General features: G+C 39.6%; 1 protein-coding gene across 1 annotated transcript in view; it reads right to left on the bottom strand.

Annotated features, from left to right (window-relative positions):
* HYDIN (HYDIN axonemal central pair apparatus protein) overlaps positions 1 to 19629 on the bottom strand; it is a 336144-nt gene that overhangs the window by 108460 nt on the left and 208055 nt on the right. Inside the window, 8 exon segments of the mRNA XM_058528225.1 lie at positions 3983 to 4222; positions 7208 to 7357; positions 7694 to 7885; positions 8040 to 8167; positions 8396 to 8532; positions 8960 to 9087; positions 12637 to 12758; positions 14479 to 14656. Coding sequence (XP_058384208.1) covers positions 3983 to 4222; positions 7208 to 7357; positions 7694 to 7885; positions 8040 to 8167; positions 8396 to 8532; positions 8960 to 9087; positions 12637 to 12758; positions 14479 to 14656 — 1275 coding nt within the window.

The raw sequence follows: 19629 nt of genomic DNA, 5'->3' as shown, positions 1-19629 counted from the left end.
GAACTCCATTATCCACTTTGAGTGACACATTCTTAGAAAACACTGTGGTTAACAGTATTATACTGGATAAGGTGGTTGTCTCACAAACAGAGGATCCAGGGAAAAACATGTAAAATGGTATTAACTATGTGTGTGCGTGTTGTGGGGGGCAGAGAAGGAATGTGTATTAGGATTGTCAGACGAAATACGGATGCCCAGTTAAATCTGAATTTCAGATAAACAATGAATAATTTTTCTAGTATAAATATGTTCCACGGCGTTTATCTGAAATTCAAATTTAACTGAGCAACCTGTTTTTCTTTCTACTAAATCTGGCAACCCCATGTGTATATATATTTATAAAGCATAGTAAAATAAAGTCCTAGAAAGCAATTACTTCCTATATGACTTAATTTATTGGTGTGAAAAATCTGTTTTGCTAGGTAACCCGTCTCCAGGATCACCACTTTTAGTTGTTTGAGAAGCACTGTTAATAAGCTCATTCTAAAATTTATATGCAAGAACGAAGGGCTAGGAATAGTGAAAACACTAATAAAGAAGAATAAAGAGAGAGGATTGCCCTACCAGATATCAGGGTTTATGAAGCTAGAGTAATAGACAGAGTAGTATTGATGTTGGGATAGACAAATTGACCAATGAAATCAAAGAGAGAGCTTGGAATGGACCCATTCATATACGGACCTTTGATATAGGACAGAGGTGGTGTGGCAGATCAGTGGGGGAAAGAAAGGAATATTCCAAAGACTAGTTGATGGAGAAACACAAAGGCCTGGCCAGTTTGCTTCAATTGGGGCAACTCTAAAGAGCCAACCCAGGTCCAGAGCTTTCTGTGGGATCAGTTGAAGTCTCTGCTGCAATCTTATCACAGATCATCTTCTCTCTTTGCCCAATTCCACGTTCCTTATTCTTCGCAGGTGTTATTCCTGAGAGTGCTCCCTAATAGCCCTTCCACATGCAAATCTTGGAGTCTTAGATTCTGCTTTCCATTGAACATGACTCACAACAGAGGGTGCTGTGCCAAGATAAGCCATTGAGCATTTCGTAAATACCTAACGAAAAGACTCCCTTCCAGAGGGACAGATTCTCATTCTGAGAAAAATTTCTGGATGCAGAATCCGAATTGGGCAGAACACAGACACTGAAGGTAAAGAAGACAGAAGATTCAAGGGCCGAGTTAGGGGAGGTCCAGAGGAAGCAGAAGCACCTTAGCTAAGGCATTCCCAAATTCCTGACCCACAGAAAACATGAGATAACAAATGTTTATTGTTTTAAGTTGCTAAGCTTGGGAGTAATTTGTTTTGCAGCAATAGATAATTAATAAGCAATAAATAACTAAGCATCAGACTTCATGAACAGTAAAATCTTACGAGAAAACAATGGAGCAACACATTTAAGATATTCAAGCGCAGAAAATGTGAGCCAAGGGTGTTATATCCAACCAAAGTGATCTTCAAGCATAAAAGCCACAGATAAACAGTTACAAACATGTGAGTACTCAGGGAATATTGTTTCCATGATCCCTTCCTGACGAATCCACTAGAGAATGAGCTTCAGACAATCCAGTAGTGATTGGAGAAGCTTCACCACAAGGACTGGTGTTGAGAATTGAATATGTTTAAGTGTATAACTAAGACTAAATGATGGAAATTTGGTCCTGCCATCTTAATATGGTGAACTCTGACACTATAGATATAATACAAGAAGCAAAACATGGAGGAAGTATACATGAGATAGCTACCCAGTAGGCATTAACTAGAAGTAAAAGAATATCATTTTAAATTAGAAGGTGGTGGGGAGAGGGAAAAAGAGATTACTAGCTAATTTCATTATTGCTCATAGTAGGGAACTAAGAGGCAGTTTCTAAAAATTAGGGTACTAAGGGTATTAGATAAAAGTGTAGTTCATACGGCTTAGCCTCAAGGTAGGAGAGCAGGGTAGAGATAGTAAAAATGGACTTAGATAGATTAATGGAACAGAATAGAGATCCCAGAAATAGACCCAAATAAATACAGCCAACTGATCTTTGACAAAGAAGCAAATGCAATAAAATGGAGCAAAAAGAGTTTTTTCAATAAATGGTGCTGAAACTGAACATCCACACACAAAACAAAACAAAAACAAAATAAGAAATCTAGACAGATATTATACCCTTCACCAAAATTAACTCAAAATGGATGATAAACCTAAATAAAGCACATAAAACTATAAAATTCCTAGAAGATAACATAAGAAAAAATCTAGATGGCTTAGGGTATGGTGATGACTTTTTAGATATAACACCAAAGGCACAGTCCATGAAAAAAGTAACTGATAAGCTGGACTTCATTAAAATTAGAAACTTCTGCTCTGCAAAAGACAATGTCAAGAGAATGAGAAGATAAGCCACAGACTGGGAGAAAATATTTGCAAAAGACACATCTGTCAAAGGACTGTTATTCAAAATATGTAAAGAACTCTTAAAACTCAACAATAAGAAAATAAACAACCAGATTAAAAAATTGGCCAGAGACCTTAACAGACACCTCACCAAAGAAGATATACAGATGGAAAATAAGCATATAAATAGATGCTTCACATCATATGTCATCAGGGAAATGCAAATTAAAACAACAAGATACAATTACACACCTATTAGCATGGCCAAAATCCAAAACACTCACAACATCAAATGCTGGAGAGGATGAGGTCAACAAGAACTCTCATTTATTGCTGGTGGGAATGCAAAATGGCACAACCACTTTGGAAGACAGTTTGGCATTCTTATAAAACTAAATATACTCAGACCGTATGATCCAACAATCATGCTCCTTGGTATTCACCCAAAGGAGTCAAAAACTTGTGCCCACACAAAAACCTGCATATACACGTTTATAGCAGCTTTATTCATACTTGCCAAATTTGGGAACAAACAAGAAATCCTTCAGTAGGTGAATGGATAAATAAATCGTGGTATGTGCAGACAATGGAATATTATTCAGCACTAAAAAGAAATGAGCTATCTAGCCATGAAAAGACATGGAAGAACCTTAAATGCATATTACTAAGTGAAAGAAGCCAATCTGAAAAGGCTACATACTGTCTGATTGCAACAATATGACGTTCTGGAAAAGGCCAAACTGTGGAGATAATAAAAAGATCAGTGGTTGCCAGGGGTTGAGGGGAGGGAGGGATAAATAGGCTGAGCACAGAGGTTTTTAGGGCAGTGAAAATACTCTGCATGATACTATAATGATGGATACATGTCATTATACATTAGTCAAAACTCATAGAACGTACAACACCAAGAGTGAACTCTAATGTAAACTATGGACTTTGAGTGATTATGATGTGTCAATGTAGGTTCATCAATTGTAGCAAATGTACTATTCTAGTAGGAAATGTTGATAATAGGGGAGGCTATGCATGTGTGGGGGCAAGGGGTATATGGGAAATCTCTGTACCTTCCCCTCAATTCTGCTGTGAACCTAAAACTGCTCTAAAAAAATAAAGTTAAGAAAAAATGGACATGGAGGAGCAACTGGAAAATATGCAGCCCAGAACAAACAGAAAAAAAAAGGCAGATTTAAGCCCTAACATAATTACATTAAATGTAAATGGTCTAAATACACTAATTACAGACAGAGACTGCCAGAGTGTATTAAAAAAAGACCCAATTATATGCTGTCTACAGGAAACTCACTTCAAATATAATCACTGCCACATATGTTCTTTACCGTTTGAATTTTAACATGAGCATGTATTAGTTTTTCAATTAGATGTTTCAACTGTATAATGAGATCACAAAGAAGCAATGAATTCTGCTCAGGGCAAAGAAGTAGGTCAGGAAAGGCTATAAAGTGATCTTTAAATTGATGAAGAAGGGTTCAAGGGGAAGAAGGGGCAAAGGTCAGGAGGAAGTTGTCCATGCAGAGAGAAGAGCATGAGTACATGGCAGGGCTCAGCATGGGTAGGAAAACAGCATTTGGTTTTGGCCTCTGCTCACCTTCTCTTCCATGAGATATTGCTGGTCAAGTTCTAAGCAGTAAAATTCAATGGGAAAGTTGCAGGGATTCTTCACTATCACCTCAGCCTCGTCTCCAGGTGAACAGGGCAGCAGTGGCCCCAGCTCCAGAACTGATTCACTAAATTTCAAGCATGGTTGTAGACCTTGCCCCTGCAACAGCAGTGTGAGCTTCTGAGTACTCTGGGCAATCTGGAACACCATGGTTTGGCTGTAGAATTTCTGGGAAACATAAAAAGAAAACAAGCATCTGAATTTTTTCTGTTACATGCCATGTAAAACTGGAAACCCCTAGAGGGACAAAATTGATCCCATTTTGAGTAAGAGAGAAAACTTTTCTTATAAAATTGCATGGGTGCACCTTATATTACTGTATTAATACTGCATATCTAGCATGCCAGGCACTGTACCAACTGCTTTGTCACTTGTAGAAGGCCCTCTGAGTGCTATGCTCATATCCCTCAGACCCTCCAGTGTGCTCAGATGTCCCACTACCACTGTCTTCACCTCTGGTCTCTCATTTCATGGGCCTTGCTGCTCATGGGCAGGCAGGGAGGAGCAGAAGTGCTGGGGAAATAACACCTTCTGGGAGCAGTCCTCAACCAATGACTCTTGGGAGTTACTGAATAAATACCCTAGGTCCCAAGGGATAATTCTGAAATGTGCATTTTATCTATTTCCTCAGAGTTTCCCAGTAGGATTAAGCTCCAGTTTCCAAGGCAGCTGGCTCACTCGCACACCCTATTAGCTGCCTTCCTTTCCCTTATCACCTTCTACTTCTCTATCAGTGTTCCCTACACTTCCCAAATAATCTTCTTGCACTCAAATCCTTGTCTCCAAGTCTGTTTCTTGGAGAATTTGAATGAACATATTTCCATTATTTGAAGATACAGTTAAGCAGCAGGTCAGGGATGATCAGCTAGGGCATTCAGTTCACCTGATAAAATTACAGTCCATATACAGTTGCTAGTGATACCAACTATCCTAATCTGGTTTCCCTGGGGAACTCACTAAAAATGTGGATTCGCAGGCCCTATCACTAGAGATCCTGACTCAGTAGGGGCAGGGTAAGGCTGGAGATACTGCATTTTTAAAGAGATGCCCAGGTTGTTTTGATACAGTTGGGCTCATGGCTTGGATTTGGAGGCCATGACTGGCTTCATGATTTGAAGAGCTCCTAACTCTCTTAGCTCAAGGGAGAAAATAAGATGGACGGAATGTGTACAGACATACATAAATGTACAGAAAAATGTCTATTGTTGGAGACAGTAAGAGAATGAATTATTGGCTAAGAGAGTTTTCTATATAGTTATGGGCTTGGCACCTTATGACTCAAACTTCTATATTTTAATTGTTTTTTATGGAATTATTTCTAAAACATTTCATTTATTTCCTTGTTTTGTAACACAGAGTATTCTGAATACATGTTATAATGTCTAAGAGTTATTAGTGTGGACATCAGTGACTTCTCTCTGCTGCTGATGGGGATACAGGTATGGATTGTAAGAGTTGCAAGGCAAACCAATTCCCTGTATACAGCCAATAAATTCCTCTGCCAATTGATGGAAACATTTTATTAACTTTTTTTGGTGAGGAAGACTGGCCCTGAGCTAACACCTGTTGCCAATCTTCCTCTTTCTGCTGAGGAAGATTAGCCTTGAGCTAACATCTGTGCTTATCTTCCTCTATTTTGAATATGGGACGCTGCAACAGCATGGGTTGATGAGCCTGTGTGTAGGTCCACGCCTGGGATCCAAACCTGCTAACCCCAGGCCACTAAAGCGGAATGCACGAACTTAACCACTACGTCACCAGGCTGGCCCCACATTTTATTAACTTTGACCAATTCCAACTCAACATTTATTGAACTGCCTGAATAAATCTTTTTTTTCTTTTTTTTTTTTTTTACTGTATTTACTGATATTTCCCTCATTCAGTAAAACATCCAAGATCTTGAGTAAACCCCTTGACAGCCTTAGGACTCTCTAAGAATGGCAAACATATTAATTCTTTCAAAAGGGTTGGGGAGATTTTGACAATGATAGAAACAGGGGCTTTATTTTAGAATCAGATATGAAGTCATTGACTTTTCTTCTTTCTCACTGCAGATTCTTAAGCATTTCCTCAAAGCCATTACCAGGAAAATGAGAGTTAACCACAGGTATTCTATAAAACTCACATCGATTTTTTCTTTTAAAAGAATAGAGTAGAGAAAAACATCTCCCAAATACTTTAGGCTTTGAGCAAAAATCTTTACAGTGTAACCTCTTGAGATCTTCTCTGGTTCTAGGATTTTATTATTTTTACTGTGTTCTTTGACAGGAGTAGCTCTGTGTTGATGGTGTTCACAAAAGAAACACTTGTGAGGCCCAGGGAATGTATCTACCAGGAAGCACTTATTATTATCACAACCACTGATGGTAACAGTAAGTAGTTATTGAGACACTTACTACATATAGAGCAGTATGCTGTGCATTTTATTCATATTAATTCATTTAATTTTCAAAATGACCCTATGAGGTAGCTATTGCAGGTTGATAATGTTTTACCTGAAACCCTAGGGGCCAGGTGCTTTCAAATTCAGATTTTTAAAAAGGCAAACACAGTGCATATACCCTATGTTACATAACATCCCCAGCAGGGTCTGGGGCAGGTCCCTTGTAATAAAACATATTAATATTTCTGCAGTTGCAATGTTTGACTCTGCAAACTAAGTGGGATAAATAAGGGTTAAGTAGTCTCACGTCAGCTCAGAAGAGGTTTTTCTGCCAAATGAGTTTGGGTCTGAAACTTATGAAATGTTTTTCCAGTTTTTGGAGCTTATTGGATTTTAGAATTGCAATAAGGGATTTTTGACATGTGGTATTATTATTTTTCATTTTATCTAGGAGCAAACTGAGGTTTAGTGAGGCTAAAGTAATTGGCTCAAAGCCATGCAGCCTCTAAGTGCAGAGGCAGAAGGCCACTAACCCAGGTCTGCTGATGAAAGTCATGGTGTTAGATAGATCTGCTGATTCCAGGGCTGGTGCTCTTAACCACCAGGCCACACAGCTCCTACGTGAACCAGAAGCACTTGATGTCATAATCAGAATAGCAAGGCACAGGTCATTCAAAGATTCCCTGCAGACCCAAATCAAGAACGGACTTTGAGCAAAGCCCAAAGAGATACAGAGAGTCTGAATGAAAACACATTTCTTTAAAGCTTACCTCTTCTTTGGGCATGAATTTCACTTGCACATTGGACCTCTCACCAGGATCCAAGACCCCAGAAGTGGGCTGGATCTCAAAGATCCGTGTCGCTGGTTTGGATTCAGAACCTGGTTTCTGTTTTAAGTACTTTGGCATGTGTTTCTCCAGCTGGTTAATAAATATTAGACAATTAGATCATCCTCTATGGAAAATGGACTTATTCCATCCTCTACTCACTCAGCCTACATTTGCTGAGTATCTCCCAGGTGTCAGGGAACGTGTAGATACCAATGGTACAAAGATGAATAAGACACGTGCCAGACAGCATGGCCTGACACGTCCTTGAATGCTGGGCTAAGGGCCTAGATTTTACCCAAGAGGCAATGGTTGTCACTGAAAGTCTTTGAGCAGGAGAGTGAAATGATAAGAGCAAAGCTCTAGAATTACAAATCTAGCTGAAACGGAGATGGAAAAAAGGGGACCAATGGGCCACAATTCATTTACCTTGTTAACTGGCTTATGGCTGTGGACAAACCATTCACAAGGGACTTGGAGATGATTGGAAAGCTGAATAGTTTCCACGAGGCATTGTCCACACTGAATTGTGGCAAACTCCACTTTTCCACAAGACAGTGTCATACTGGGGATGGTCACCTTGGCTTGGAGACAGATGTGAACTGTTGGCCCTCCAACCACCTAAAGCGGGCATAAAATCGCTGTTACCATGCAGTGTGGCATGGGGGTAAGAATCATGGCTCTGAAATAGTAACTGGATCATCCCAGGGGTGATCGGCCAGCAGAGCTGGAGGCTGGGGAGGATCAGCTGGGTCCAGCAGTGCATCTTTCTTACCTTGATGGGCAGAATGACCTCTTTGTATCCAACAGAAGGACTGACCCCTTGTGGGTCAAATCTCACTTCAAATGTTTCTGTTTCACAGTAAGGTAGATTCTTCACACGATCTAGCTCAGTACTGAAGCCTGGACCAAGACAAACAAAATTCTTTGTGGGAAAGAGAAATGCAAACAAGAGCAGCTCTAGATACAGCCCCTCTGGGGCAGGATGACCATTCGAAGTATCAATTAACAGTCCAATGATTCTTTCAGCTGATCCCAGAAGAGGCATGAACACTACTCAGAAGGACAGTACAGATGGTCACCTTGTTAGAAATGACAAAGTCCAACAGGAAAGGGTCTCAGTCTGGTTACCTGTGTCGTGAAGGACACGTTTTTCTGCGTGGAAGGACACTGGGAAGTGACTGGTGTTGGTGATCTTGATGATGTGGGTTCGGACATCACCAAGGATGATGTAGCCAAAGTCCAGAATGTACTCTGGCAGCTGGAGTCTGAAATGGTTAACAAACTCTCCTTACCAGTCAATCTTCCAAAAGTGAGCAATTGTGACACTGGCTTCTATTTCCTGTGCACGATTCTATTCTCCGGAGTGTAGAAGAACTACTCTCCAGAATGGAGAATAGGAACAAGATACTTCCCCCAGAAGTCCACACTGCTGTTTCAGCAATTACTGCAAAACACATTCAGTGTGGGCCCTCATGGACTGAAACCGGGCAAGTTCATTCGACAAAGCCGGAGGTTTCTAACTTTAAGATGCAAAGACCTGCCTGGTTGGCTGGATGCTAGAGCATGGCAGAAATGTGAGGCAAGCGAATTTCATTCCTAGATGATCAACCATTAATTCAAGGAGCACTCTGGTGGGCAGCACTGCTTGCTCTGCTACACTCTGAAACAAACACAACACGGACGGGCACTCACTTGGCCAGTTTGCGGCGACTTCGAGGGCTGAAGTCATCTGTGGAATCGGGGATAATTGTTTTCTGATGTTCTATGGCATAGTCTTGGACTATAAGTCGCTCTACTTCCATCTGGAGCTGAGCACTTAACTGGAGCAAGAGAGAAGAGCAAGTGAGCAAATTCTTTTAGAACATGTGTTCTCAATGGGGGCAATATCACCCAAGGGAGTGAAAATTGCTTCATGGAAGGAGGGACAAAAAATCTTAGATATTACAATGGGTTGTGGCCCTCCAAAGGGCCACAGTATATAAACAGATATACAGTATATTTGTGGTATTAAAATTTTCGTGGGGGGATAAGGTGGGGTAAGCAAACTGGTACATCTATACCATGGACTACTACTCAGCAAGAAATAGGAATGATCTATTGATATTGATGGATCTCAAGGGCTTATGCTGAATGAAAAAGGCCAATCTCAAAAGGTTACATACAATATGATTCCATTTACATAACATTCTTGAAATAATGAAAGTAAAGAGATGGAGATATATAGTGATTGCTAGGGGTGAGGGATTGGGAGATTGGGGTGGCTATAAACTAGTAGCATGTAAGGGCAAATACAAATGAAAAATAAGAGGCTTAATTCTCCCTGTTGAAAAGAAGAGACTTCTCCCTGTTCCATTTTCTTAGAGCATTTACTTTAGAAGACTTGTAAGTTCTTTCTCTGTCTCTTTGAAATGTATACAAATCTTTTTAAAGGCTAAATAGGCCTCTTGTCAGCTTACAACCCTGTGTCTTTCTCAAGTGACTCTCTTGAGTGTCTTTCTCAAGGACCTGGGAACCATCTTTTTGAAATGTAATCATCAAGGAAGATAGAGCCCTTATCTCCCACTGTCTCGGGGTGGGGTGGAGGAGGGGGTCGGAGCCTGATTTCAGAGGCCCCTGTCATAAAAACCGGAGAGGTTTGTTTTTCCTTTGGATAAAGCCAATTAGCTAACACAGATGGTCACCCCAATTACCACGTGCATTTAGGATGAACTATGTGTGACAAATGGTGCTGTCAAGTCCTCTTACTTGAGACTAGTTATAGCTCTTACTTAAGGACTAGTTACTGTTTACCTTGAGAACATGTATGCAATGGGTTGTATCTGCTGGGCTACATAAAAGGCTGAGATTTCCTTCTGTCTTTGCAGTCTCTTAGTGGACTGCCTGTGCCGCGGATCACATTCTGGTTTAATACTTATTCAGTAATAAAATTGTTTTCTTTCTCTTCTACCTTTACAGAGAGATTTTCTGGGTTGGAAGGCAATTTTGTTTTTAATTCTATTTCCCCAACAAGTACAAGAGATCCTTATGGTGATGGAACAGTTGTGTATCTTAACTGTGGTGGTGGTTACAAGCTACACGTGAAAAAATTGCATAGAACCACAAGCACCGACACACACACACAGACATACAGACACACACAGACATACAGACACACACACACACGCAAAAGTGCATATAACATTGATGAAGTCTGAATAAGCTCTGTGGCTGATACCAATATCAATTTCCTGTTTTGATATTATACTATAGTTATGTAAGATGTTACTATCGAGAAAAAAATTTTTTTGCAACTTCCTGTGAATCTATAATTATTTCAAAATAAAAAGTTAAAAAAATTAATACCAAACTATTCATAAAGATTACATTTTACATACAATAAAAATATTTCATGGGGTATTAGGAAAAAAATGTCTTGGAGGGGGGTAATAGTGAAAAAAGGTTAAGAAATACTGTTCTAGAAGGTCCAAACCTTAAGTCCAGGGCCAAGCAGGGAAGGTTAATGTGTGGAGTGGCCCATAATGAGACAACAGGGAGTGGTGGGAACTGTGACAAACTGAGAGATGAGCATGCCTCACCCACAAGCATTCTCAGTCATTTAGATTCTAGAACAGCAAAACCGACCCTAGGCTTGGCTCCTGAGCCACTAACGGTGGACCCCTGCCTTGTGCAGGAGGACTAGCCCCCTCTGCCTATGTCATCACATCCTCAGAAACCCTATCCTAGTCTACTGCCAGAGACAGCTGTGCTAAGGCTCTGAGGAGGAGCTTCCTGGGAACGCGGTGAGCAGGGTGGGGACACTGCTGCCCTTCATGGACAGAAGAGGGCAGAGGCTAAGAACATGGTCTTAGGAGTTGGACAGGCCTGGATTCAAATCCTAGCTCTGCTGCTTGCCTTGGGACATGCACTTCACTTCCATGAGTTCTGGAAAACTGTAAAGTTAAGACAATAATGGCACCGTACTCCACTCCCCCTGCCCCATTGTGGGAGGAGTTAATGAAATAATAACGCAGGTCAAGAGTGTGACACAGGCCTAGTTTAAGAGTTCAATAAGTGGTAAGTGGTGTTATTACTCATGATCATTCTTGGAGCTAAGGTTTACATTCAGCCTCCGCAAAACAAGTCATTGCTGGTGGCCTTTGGGGCTCCCAGTCTCCCCAACAACACTCCTCTTTCCCAATTTAGAGCCCCCTCTTAACCAGTCTAAGGCTCTCTAGCTACATACATAATTCTTCCTTGGGACAATAGTCTCCTGTACATTTGCATTTTAAAAGATGAGCACAGGGAGAAAGCAGCCTTCATGGTCAGGAACAGACTATTAAGAGAGGAATTTCAGGGAATAGTGAGGGAGGACATTTTGGAATTTGCCTTCACATCCCATCACAGGGGCAGCCTTTATTTACAAGCCAGGTGACTCCCTCCCTTGAGAGACCACCTGGTGGCTTGGCTCCCAGCTGAAGGCACCACACACTCCTGATTGTTACAGAACCTCTTTGGCTGTCCATCTCCCCCAGTTAGTTGTTGGGTACCTGAGGGCTCTATTCTGAATTTACTCTCTCCCCTGCTCACTCAATACACTTCCCAAGGAATTTCACCATTTCCTGTAATTACAATGACCATCTGATGACTCCAAACCACTTTCTCCAACCTCTCTCTCTCCCCAGGTCCACAGCAGTGGTTCCAACTCCCTATTGGACATCTCCACTTGGATGATGCACAGAAATCTCATGTGTAATAACGGACCATCATGTGTAATAATGGATTTCCCTCCCTTCCCTTTCACCCTAAACTTGCTTCTCCTCCTGAGTTTCCTATCTCAGTGCCCCTTCCTTACTTTGTCATCCAAGCAGGACACTTGGAGTTCACCTCTGCCTCACCCCCATATCCAACCAATCCTTAATCGCTGACCATTCCACCTCTGGAATATTTCTTGAATCCTCTCAATTCTCCATACTCCCACCGTGATCACTTTTGTTTACACTGCCACCATCTCTCATCTAGAATTACTCCATCAGCTTTTTTAAAAAACTGATCTCACCACACCTACTCTCTTCCCCCCAAGCCCCTGTCCTCTCAGAGGCAGTCAGAGGGATGTTTTTAAGATGCAAATCCATTACCCAGGGCCCCAGCTGAAACACTTAGTGACTTCCTATTGCCCTCAGGATAAAGTTCAAAACCCTTAATAGGTTCACTAGGGGGCTGCTTACCTCTTAAGGTTCCTCTTGGCTACCTTACCTCCCTCTTTCTTTGCTCTACGTATATCTTTTTCTCCTTTCTGTTCCTCAGAGACACCATGTCCTTCTTGCCCCTGGACCTTTGCACATACTGTCCTTTTGCCACATTCATTCTGTGCAGATTGAGGCTAATCTTACCTCAGAAGATTCATCTTCAGGCATTTCCTCAGTTGTCTCTAAGTGATCAAACATTTCATACTTGTACTCTTTTTCTAAGTTTTTTCTGGCCTGATTTAAGAAGATTTCATACTTTTCATTTCCTGTGGGGGTTGGAAGGAGAAGGAAATCAGGATGGTTAGAAATATATGAATTATGCCTAAAACACAGACTCTCAGCTCAGGGTCAATAAAGAGAGAGGGGAAGTGAACTTTCTGATACTTCACCTGCCATATTTTCTCTGCTTCAGAGGGTGAGGTAACTTGTGAGTAAGTTGAATTTGTATCAGACACATCACTGAGTTCAGTGAAATTCGCTTTAGTGAACTACCAGCTAGTCCTCAAGAACTTGATGGCAGTAATGTCCCAAGTCACTTGTAGAGTGGCCAACTGGACCCCAGCTTTCTTAATCCTCTCTCAGTTCTAGCACTGACAGCTGAATGACCTGGAAACACTTCCATGCTGGACAAACCCAGATAGCTGGCCACCCTTTGAGTTAGTCTTATGTTTATTAAATCTCAATTAACAAGAAGCATACATTTGGGTCGGGTTGCCTTAACCACAACTAAATAAGCTACAATCCTCCAAATCAGGGAGGGTAGGCAATCTGTGCAGAGATTTCAGACACCCAAGTTTACAAGTAAACCAGCGCAAATTCAAATGATTGATGGGCCAGGTAGGCAAAGTAATTAAGGTGCCTACCATGAAACAATAGGAAGCGCTGGGACCACAGTGAAGGGAGTACAGAAGACCCAACTAATGGTATTTAGATTTAAATGATTTTAAAGCCCTGTACAGGCCAAACCACGTCTACTGCCTTAATGGGGCCAGCTGGGCGCCCAGTTTTCAACTTGGTGGCAAAGGCTTTCCTTCCTGACAGTTATATGTGAAGTCGGATTAAACTCTGTCTGGCTGGAACTCTAGATGCTAGAATATAACATGGTCTTAGATTTACTAATATTTGTCTTCATATTTTCAGGGAGCAGACAATTAGGATTTAACGGATGATCATCAACAGGTGAGTTAGTGACTTTGGGGAATGGGGTAGGAAGAAAGGCTGAGATGTGAGGGCTTAGTCTGAAGCTGTTTAGGGAACAGGGATTTCAAAGAGCTTGAAGAGGGATTCACGAAGAAGAGTGAGAAGTTTCTCTTGACCCTTCGTGCCATATCCCACGTTAGGAAGAAAGAGCCAGAGAAAGTCTATGGCTAAAAGAGCTGCTCAGCTGAGCTTCTGGAAGTGACAAGACAGAAATATTCTGGTACTGGGGGATGGCTCCAGGGGCCAGACGTTACCAGAAAAGCCTTTGCTAGGCATGTGGGCAGGCACTTAATTGCAATCTAAATTAGCCTCCAAATTGTGTAATGCCAAAATAAGGGGTCAGGACCTTGGTTGTCTTTCTGTATGGTTTATATTTTGAGAATTGTACTCCTTGCGGTAAATCAGCCTTCACCTTCTCAAAGGCCATCTGTGAGTGTGTTACCGGGAAAGGACAACTCAGGAAGAGACTGTAGCTGGAAGGAACGTGTGCTGGCGGAAAAGGTCTTTGGAAATGCAATTTCCTGACCCCTCTATAAGTAATTCAACGAGGCAAAACTGGCCAGGGGTCTTAATTTGGGACTGCCGTGGACTATATCTTGTCTCATTAAACTCAAGTCACCAAGTCAATTTCAACTCTTAACTTTTTTTTGCAATTGAGGAATAACACAGGAGGGAACTAGAGAGGACTGCCAAGCAAATAATGTGAGTAGCCATCAACCTTCCAATGAGCAAAGCTAAAATGCATCCTCGTCCCTAGTGGGGAAATACTGCAGTGAGTAGGAGTACCTTTGAGGTTCCTGGGGAGATCGAGGCAGATTCGGGGGAAGATTCCCTCTCCACTCAGAGTGATATTTTCTGTGTCCAGGTGGGCGATCTGTATCTGGAAATTCCTTTGAAAGACCTCAGGTACACCAGGTAAATAGTAAACCTTCAACACCTGCTCCTTATGCGAACTGATAAAACCCTACACAGCAGAAAGACCAGAGAGAACTTTCAAATTTACAACAGTCTCCTGCTTCTGGCGGTTTGATGGACTAGATAACCCTAAGGGCCTATTGTGCTGGCTATTCTCCACTCACACTCCTCCCCCAAGACTCATTCTTCTGAAGCTATAAGAAAATGATGAGCAAACAACAAAAAAACAGGCAGCGTATGTAAACAGGCATTTCCTTAAAGAGGAACCACAAATAGTAATAAATGCAGTTAAAGACTCTCATCCTCATAAGTGATCAGGGAAACGCAAACTAGGATCATAATGAAAATTTTTTTTACACCACAAGATAGGCAAAATTTACCAAATTTTGGTGAGAATATGCATCAAAAGAAACTCTTATACACATTCTGGTGAATATCAATGGGAAGAACCACTGTGAAAAACATGTTAGCATCATCTAATAAAGTTGAACATATGACCCAGCAATTTCACTCCTAGGAAAATTCCCTAGGAAAACTTCCATCTGTGGTCAGAAGACGTGTACAAGAATATTTGTAGCAGGACTGCTTCTAATAGGAAAATTTTGAGGAAGAAAACCCAAATGTGCTTTGACAGGAAAATGAAAAATTACTTTCAGTATAGTTCCAAAAGGAATATTATTCAGTAGTTAAAAATAAGTGAATTATAGCTGTGCACAACAATATGGACATCTTAGAAACACATATATTGGGTGAAAAAAGCAAATTGCAAAAGATTATATTTAATAATCGTTTTCATAAAGCTCAAGACAAAGAAAAATCCCATAAAACAAAATCTCCATGAGGGCGAGTATATTTGTTTTGTTTACTATCCTATCCTCAGTGCTAGAAAAATGCCCAGTCATTGTAAGTGCTTAAAAGTTTTGATAAATCAAATAAACTAAAAGTACTTTGTGTAAGGATGCATTCATATGTAATAACACTGCATTTTAAAAAGGGAATGATAAACACAAAATTCAGACTAGTGGTTACTGGTTAGGGGGTAGCAAGCAGGGGCCTGAGATAGAGAAGGAGCCCAGGCGGGTTGCAATATATCAGATTGCACGCATACCGACATATAAGTGACTTGAAATATATTAGTAATGTTCTGGATTTAGAGATGGGTGGCAGGTTCAGGCACGTCATTTTATTATTGTGCTTTCTAAGTCAGACACAGGTTAAATAGATTTCTTTTGTAAACATCAAATATCATATACTAAAACTTTGAGAAAATTATGAATAAGGTCATACAATATAACCTCTAGGTCAGTAATCAGAAATAAAAAGTGGAAGAATCATGTGGCTCTAAATCAGCTTGGAATCTGAACTGGGAAAAATAATACCAGTGTTAAGTTCAAGTTATTGAGAAGTGTTTCAACAGTCATTTTTGAATGACCCTTTATAATTTTTGAACATATTTTATTATTTTTTTGATATCATAAGTGATGCATATTCTTTGAAGTCAAATTAGAGAGTGAAGAAAAAAGTTAAAAAAGATCACCAGTGGTTACCACTGACACATAAATAATAACACATCAATGTATATCAATCCAGATTTTATTTAAATATATACACACATATACACACACACTGGAGGTCTACTAGCCTTAGTAGAGTTAATAAACTTATCTCAAACCCCCAAACTGCCTGTGACATCATTGCCATGAGTTCTACGAGAAGCCATTGCTTAATTCTCTTCTTTCTGCCTCCACTCTCTGACTTCCTTATATGCTGCCTATTTCACTGCACAGAACTGAGCCGAGTCACCAAATTTCACATGAAGCATTTTATGAAATGTTGCATATTTTATGGAACGTGTGTGTGTGTGTGTAGGGGTCACAGGTGGGGTCAAACTGCAGAATGTGCAATGTTTTGTGGTCCCGGGATTCACCCTCCCACCCTCATTCATTCTATCTTCTCCTCATCCCTCTCTTAAGCAATCCACAAAGTTTTCTAGTTTCCCACAGAGTAGTTCTTCCTGCCCTCAATGCTCTGGGGGTGGGGTCTCAGCTTTTATCTCCAGCACTTACTCTAGAAAAATATGAATAACCCAAACCCAAAGAACCCTGAATGAGGGGCCGACCCAGTGATGTAGTGGTTAAGTTCATGTGCTCTGCTTTGGCGGCCTGGGGTTTGAAGGTTCGAATCCTGGGTGTGGACTGACACACCACTCATCAAGCCATGCTGCGGTGGCCTCCCACATACAAAATAGAGGAAGATAGGCACAGATGTTAGCTCAGGGCCAATCTCCTTCACCAACAACCACCCTCCCCAAACCCTGAATGATCCATATTCTATATAGAAACTGAATAATGGGGAAAAACTATCCCCCAAAAGGAATATCTGGCATTAGAAGCAAGTTCAGCTAATTCTTCCAAAAACAGATTATTGGGCCGGCCCGGTGGTAGCATAGTGGTTAAGTGTGCGTGCTCCGCTTCAGTGGCACGAGGGTTCACAGGTTCGGATCCCGGGCGTGCTATGTCGGCATCCCATATAAAGTAGAGGAAGATGGACACAGATGTTAGCCCAGGGCCAATCTGCCTCAGCAAAAAGAGGAGGATTTGCCAACGGATCTTGGCTTAGGGCTAATCTTCCTCACACACACACACACACACACACACACACAAAACAGATTATAATCTTAGTTTACAAACCATTCCAGAGAATGGCTTACAAATTATTTCCAGAGAATAGAAAGAGAGAAATTCCCAATTCTTCTTATGATATCCAAACTTATCAAGGACAGCATGGAGAAAGAAATTTCTGAGCCAATTTTCACTTACTAACAAAGATATAAAAATAGTAAATAAAATATTAGCTAACTGAATCCAACAATATATATTAAAAAATATATATATATTTTAAATGTAGATAATAGCATATAATGCACAGTGTTTTTCATCTTCCTTTTCTTTGATTTTTACTTAACAATCTATCTTGGAATTAACTCAGTATTGGTATTGGTACACTTAAAGCTGCCTCATCTTTTTAAACTGCTGCATATTATTCCACCGTATAGTTTTAATACATTTTAAAAAACTAGTTCCCTCCTGGTAGACATATAGTTTGTTTCTGGTCTTTTGCTATTGCTGTTACAAATTATATAGGAAATATTATTATAGACTTACCACTTTGCAAATGAGGGAATACATACGCAGGATAAATTCCTAGAAATGGAATTTCTAGGTCAAAGGGTAATTTTGATAGATATTGCCAAATTGCCCTCCAAAGAATTCTATCAATTTACTCTAACAGCAGCAATGTGAGTTCAAAAGCTTTAAAAAAAACTAAAGAAAAAAAGGACAGTGAAAACATAGCGGTTATGATAAAATGATAGAATAGAAAGAAAACATTAAGAAAACTTTTAAAAATAGAAAAACTAAAATACAATGAAAGAAATACCAGTGATTTCAGTTATACTAAGAATACAAATGTGTGAAATCTCCCTATTGAAATCTAAGACTTTCAGGTAAGATTAAAAAGTAAAATCCAACTACGTTTTAGGAGGGATAAGCCTAAAACAAAATGAAATAGAATATGAGCAAATGATGTAAGGCAGAAAGAAAGCAGGAATCACAATATTTTAGGAGCGATAAGCCTAAAACAAAATATAATAGAATATGAGCAAATGATGTAAGGCAGAAAGAAAGCAGGAATCACAATATTAACACCAAAGTAGAATTCAAAGTAAAAAGAATTAAAAGGGAAGAAGGCAGCAATTTAAAATAGATAAAAAATATACAGTCCATGATTAAGTTTCATGAGTTAATAGTCATGAAATCTTGAGTGTCAAATAACATAGAGTTGAAAATGCATAAAACAAAAATTTTTATATATTTGTAGAAAACAATAGATGCAGAAATGGACAAAAACATTTTATATACCACTCAGTCTTAGAAAAATTAAGCAGAAAAAGATATAGAAGATTTGAATAATATAATTATTCAGGTTAACTTTAATAGAGGGTCATCATAATCTGCATTCTATAGCCCCGACAACATTATTTTCGAACTTGGTTGAAATATTTCAACAAAAAACAAAAATTTGAAATTTTTGAATATTTTCAAACATTGGTACTAAAAATCATTTTAGGGCACTAAAATATATTAATAAATTAACAAAGTAGGAATTAAGAGGGTCATATTATCTGGCCATGAAACAAACAAAGAAACCCCCCTCAATATACATTCCACATTAATAAAAGTTTAAATAACAAAACAAAAATCTTAGTCATTTGGAAATTTAAAGAAAAGAAAAATATACTTTAAAATAATACTTGTCAATAAAACTACAATTCTAGACAACCTAGAAAATAATGAAAATTAAAACAGTAGATATTAAAAGTATGCAAAGTTGACTTCCATTTTTTTAATCTTTAATTTTCCTAAAAATTATGGAATGAGGCTAAAGATGTACTTAGGCATATGCATAGTCTTATATTTTTTCATTATTAGTTAAGAAAGAAAAGTAGGCATTCAATTTAGGAAGTTAGAGAAACAAAATTCACAAGAAGAGCTAAGACAAACTGGAAAAAGAAAAAAAAAAGGGGCCTGACTTATCAGCTATTAGGATGATTTTAAAGCTATAGCAATTAAAATAGTGTAGTATTAATGTAGACACAGGCAAACAGATCAATGAAGAATAGGGAAACCAGCAATAGATCCAAATAGATGTGATAATTTAGGGGAAGAACAGACTTTATCATCTAAGATGACAGCACTCATCTTTGGATTGTAAGATTATGAATAATTGTAATTTCCTTGTTTATCTTTTTTAACACTTTCCAATATTTCTATAACAATTATATATTATTTTCATGATGAGGAAAATCCAACAAAAGTTCCTTAACCCTGATGGATCAACATGATATGAACAAGGAACCACCTCCTCCATTTGCTTCTGAAACCAATTTGGCTCACCTGCTAATGAAACATTGCTTTTATTTGTTGTAGTCAGTGGAGAGGAGGCCCTTGGCTTCAAGGGATT

Source organism: Diceros bicornis, chromosome 32 (genome assembly GCF_020826845.1).
Source record: "Diceros bicornis minor isolate mBicDic1 chromosome 32, mDicBic1.mat.cur, whole genome shotgun sequence".
NCBI classification, from domain to species: Eukaryota; Metazoa; Chordata; class Mammalia; order Perissodactyla; family Rhinocerotidae; genus Diceros; species Diceros bicornis.
The sequence above is the reverse complement of the archived record's forward strand: the minus strand, read 5'-3'. Positions and strand labels throughout refer to the sequence as shown.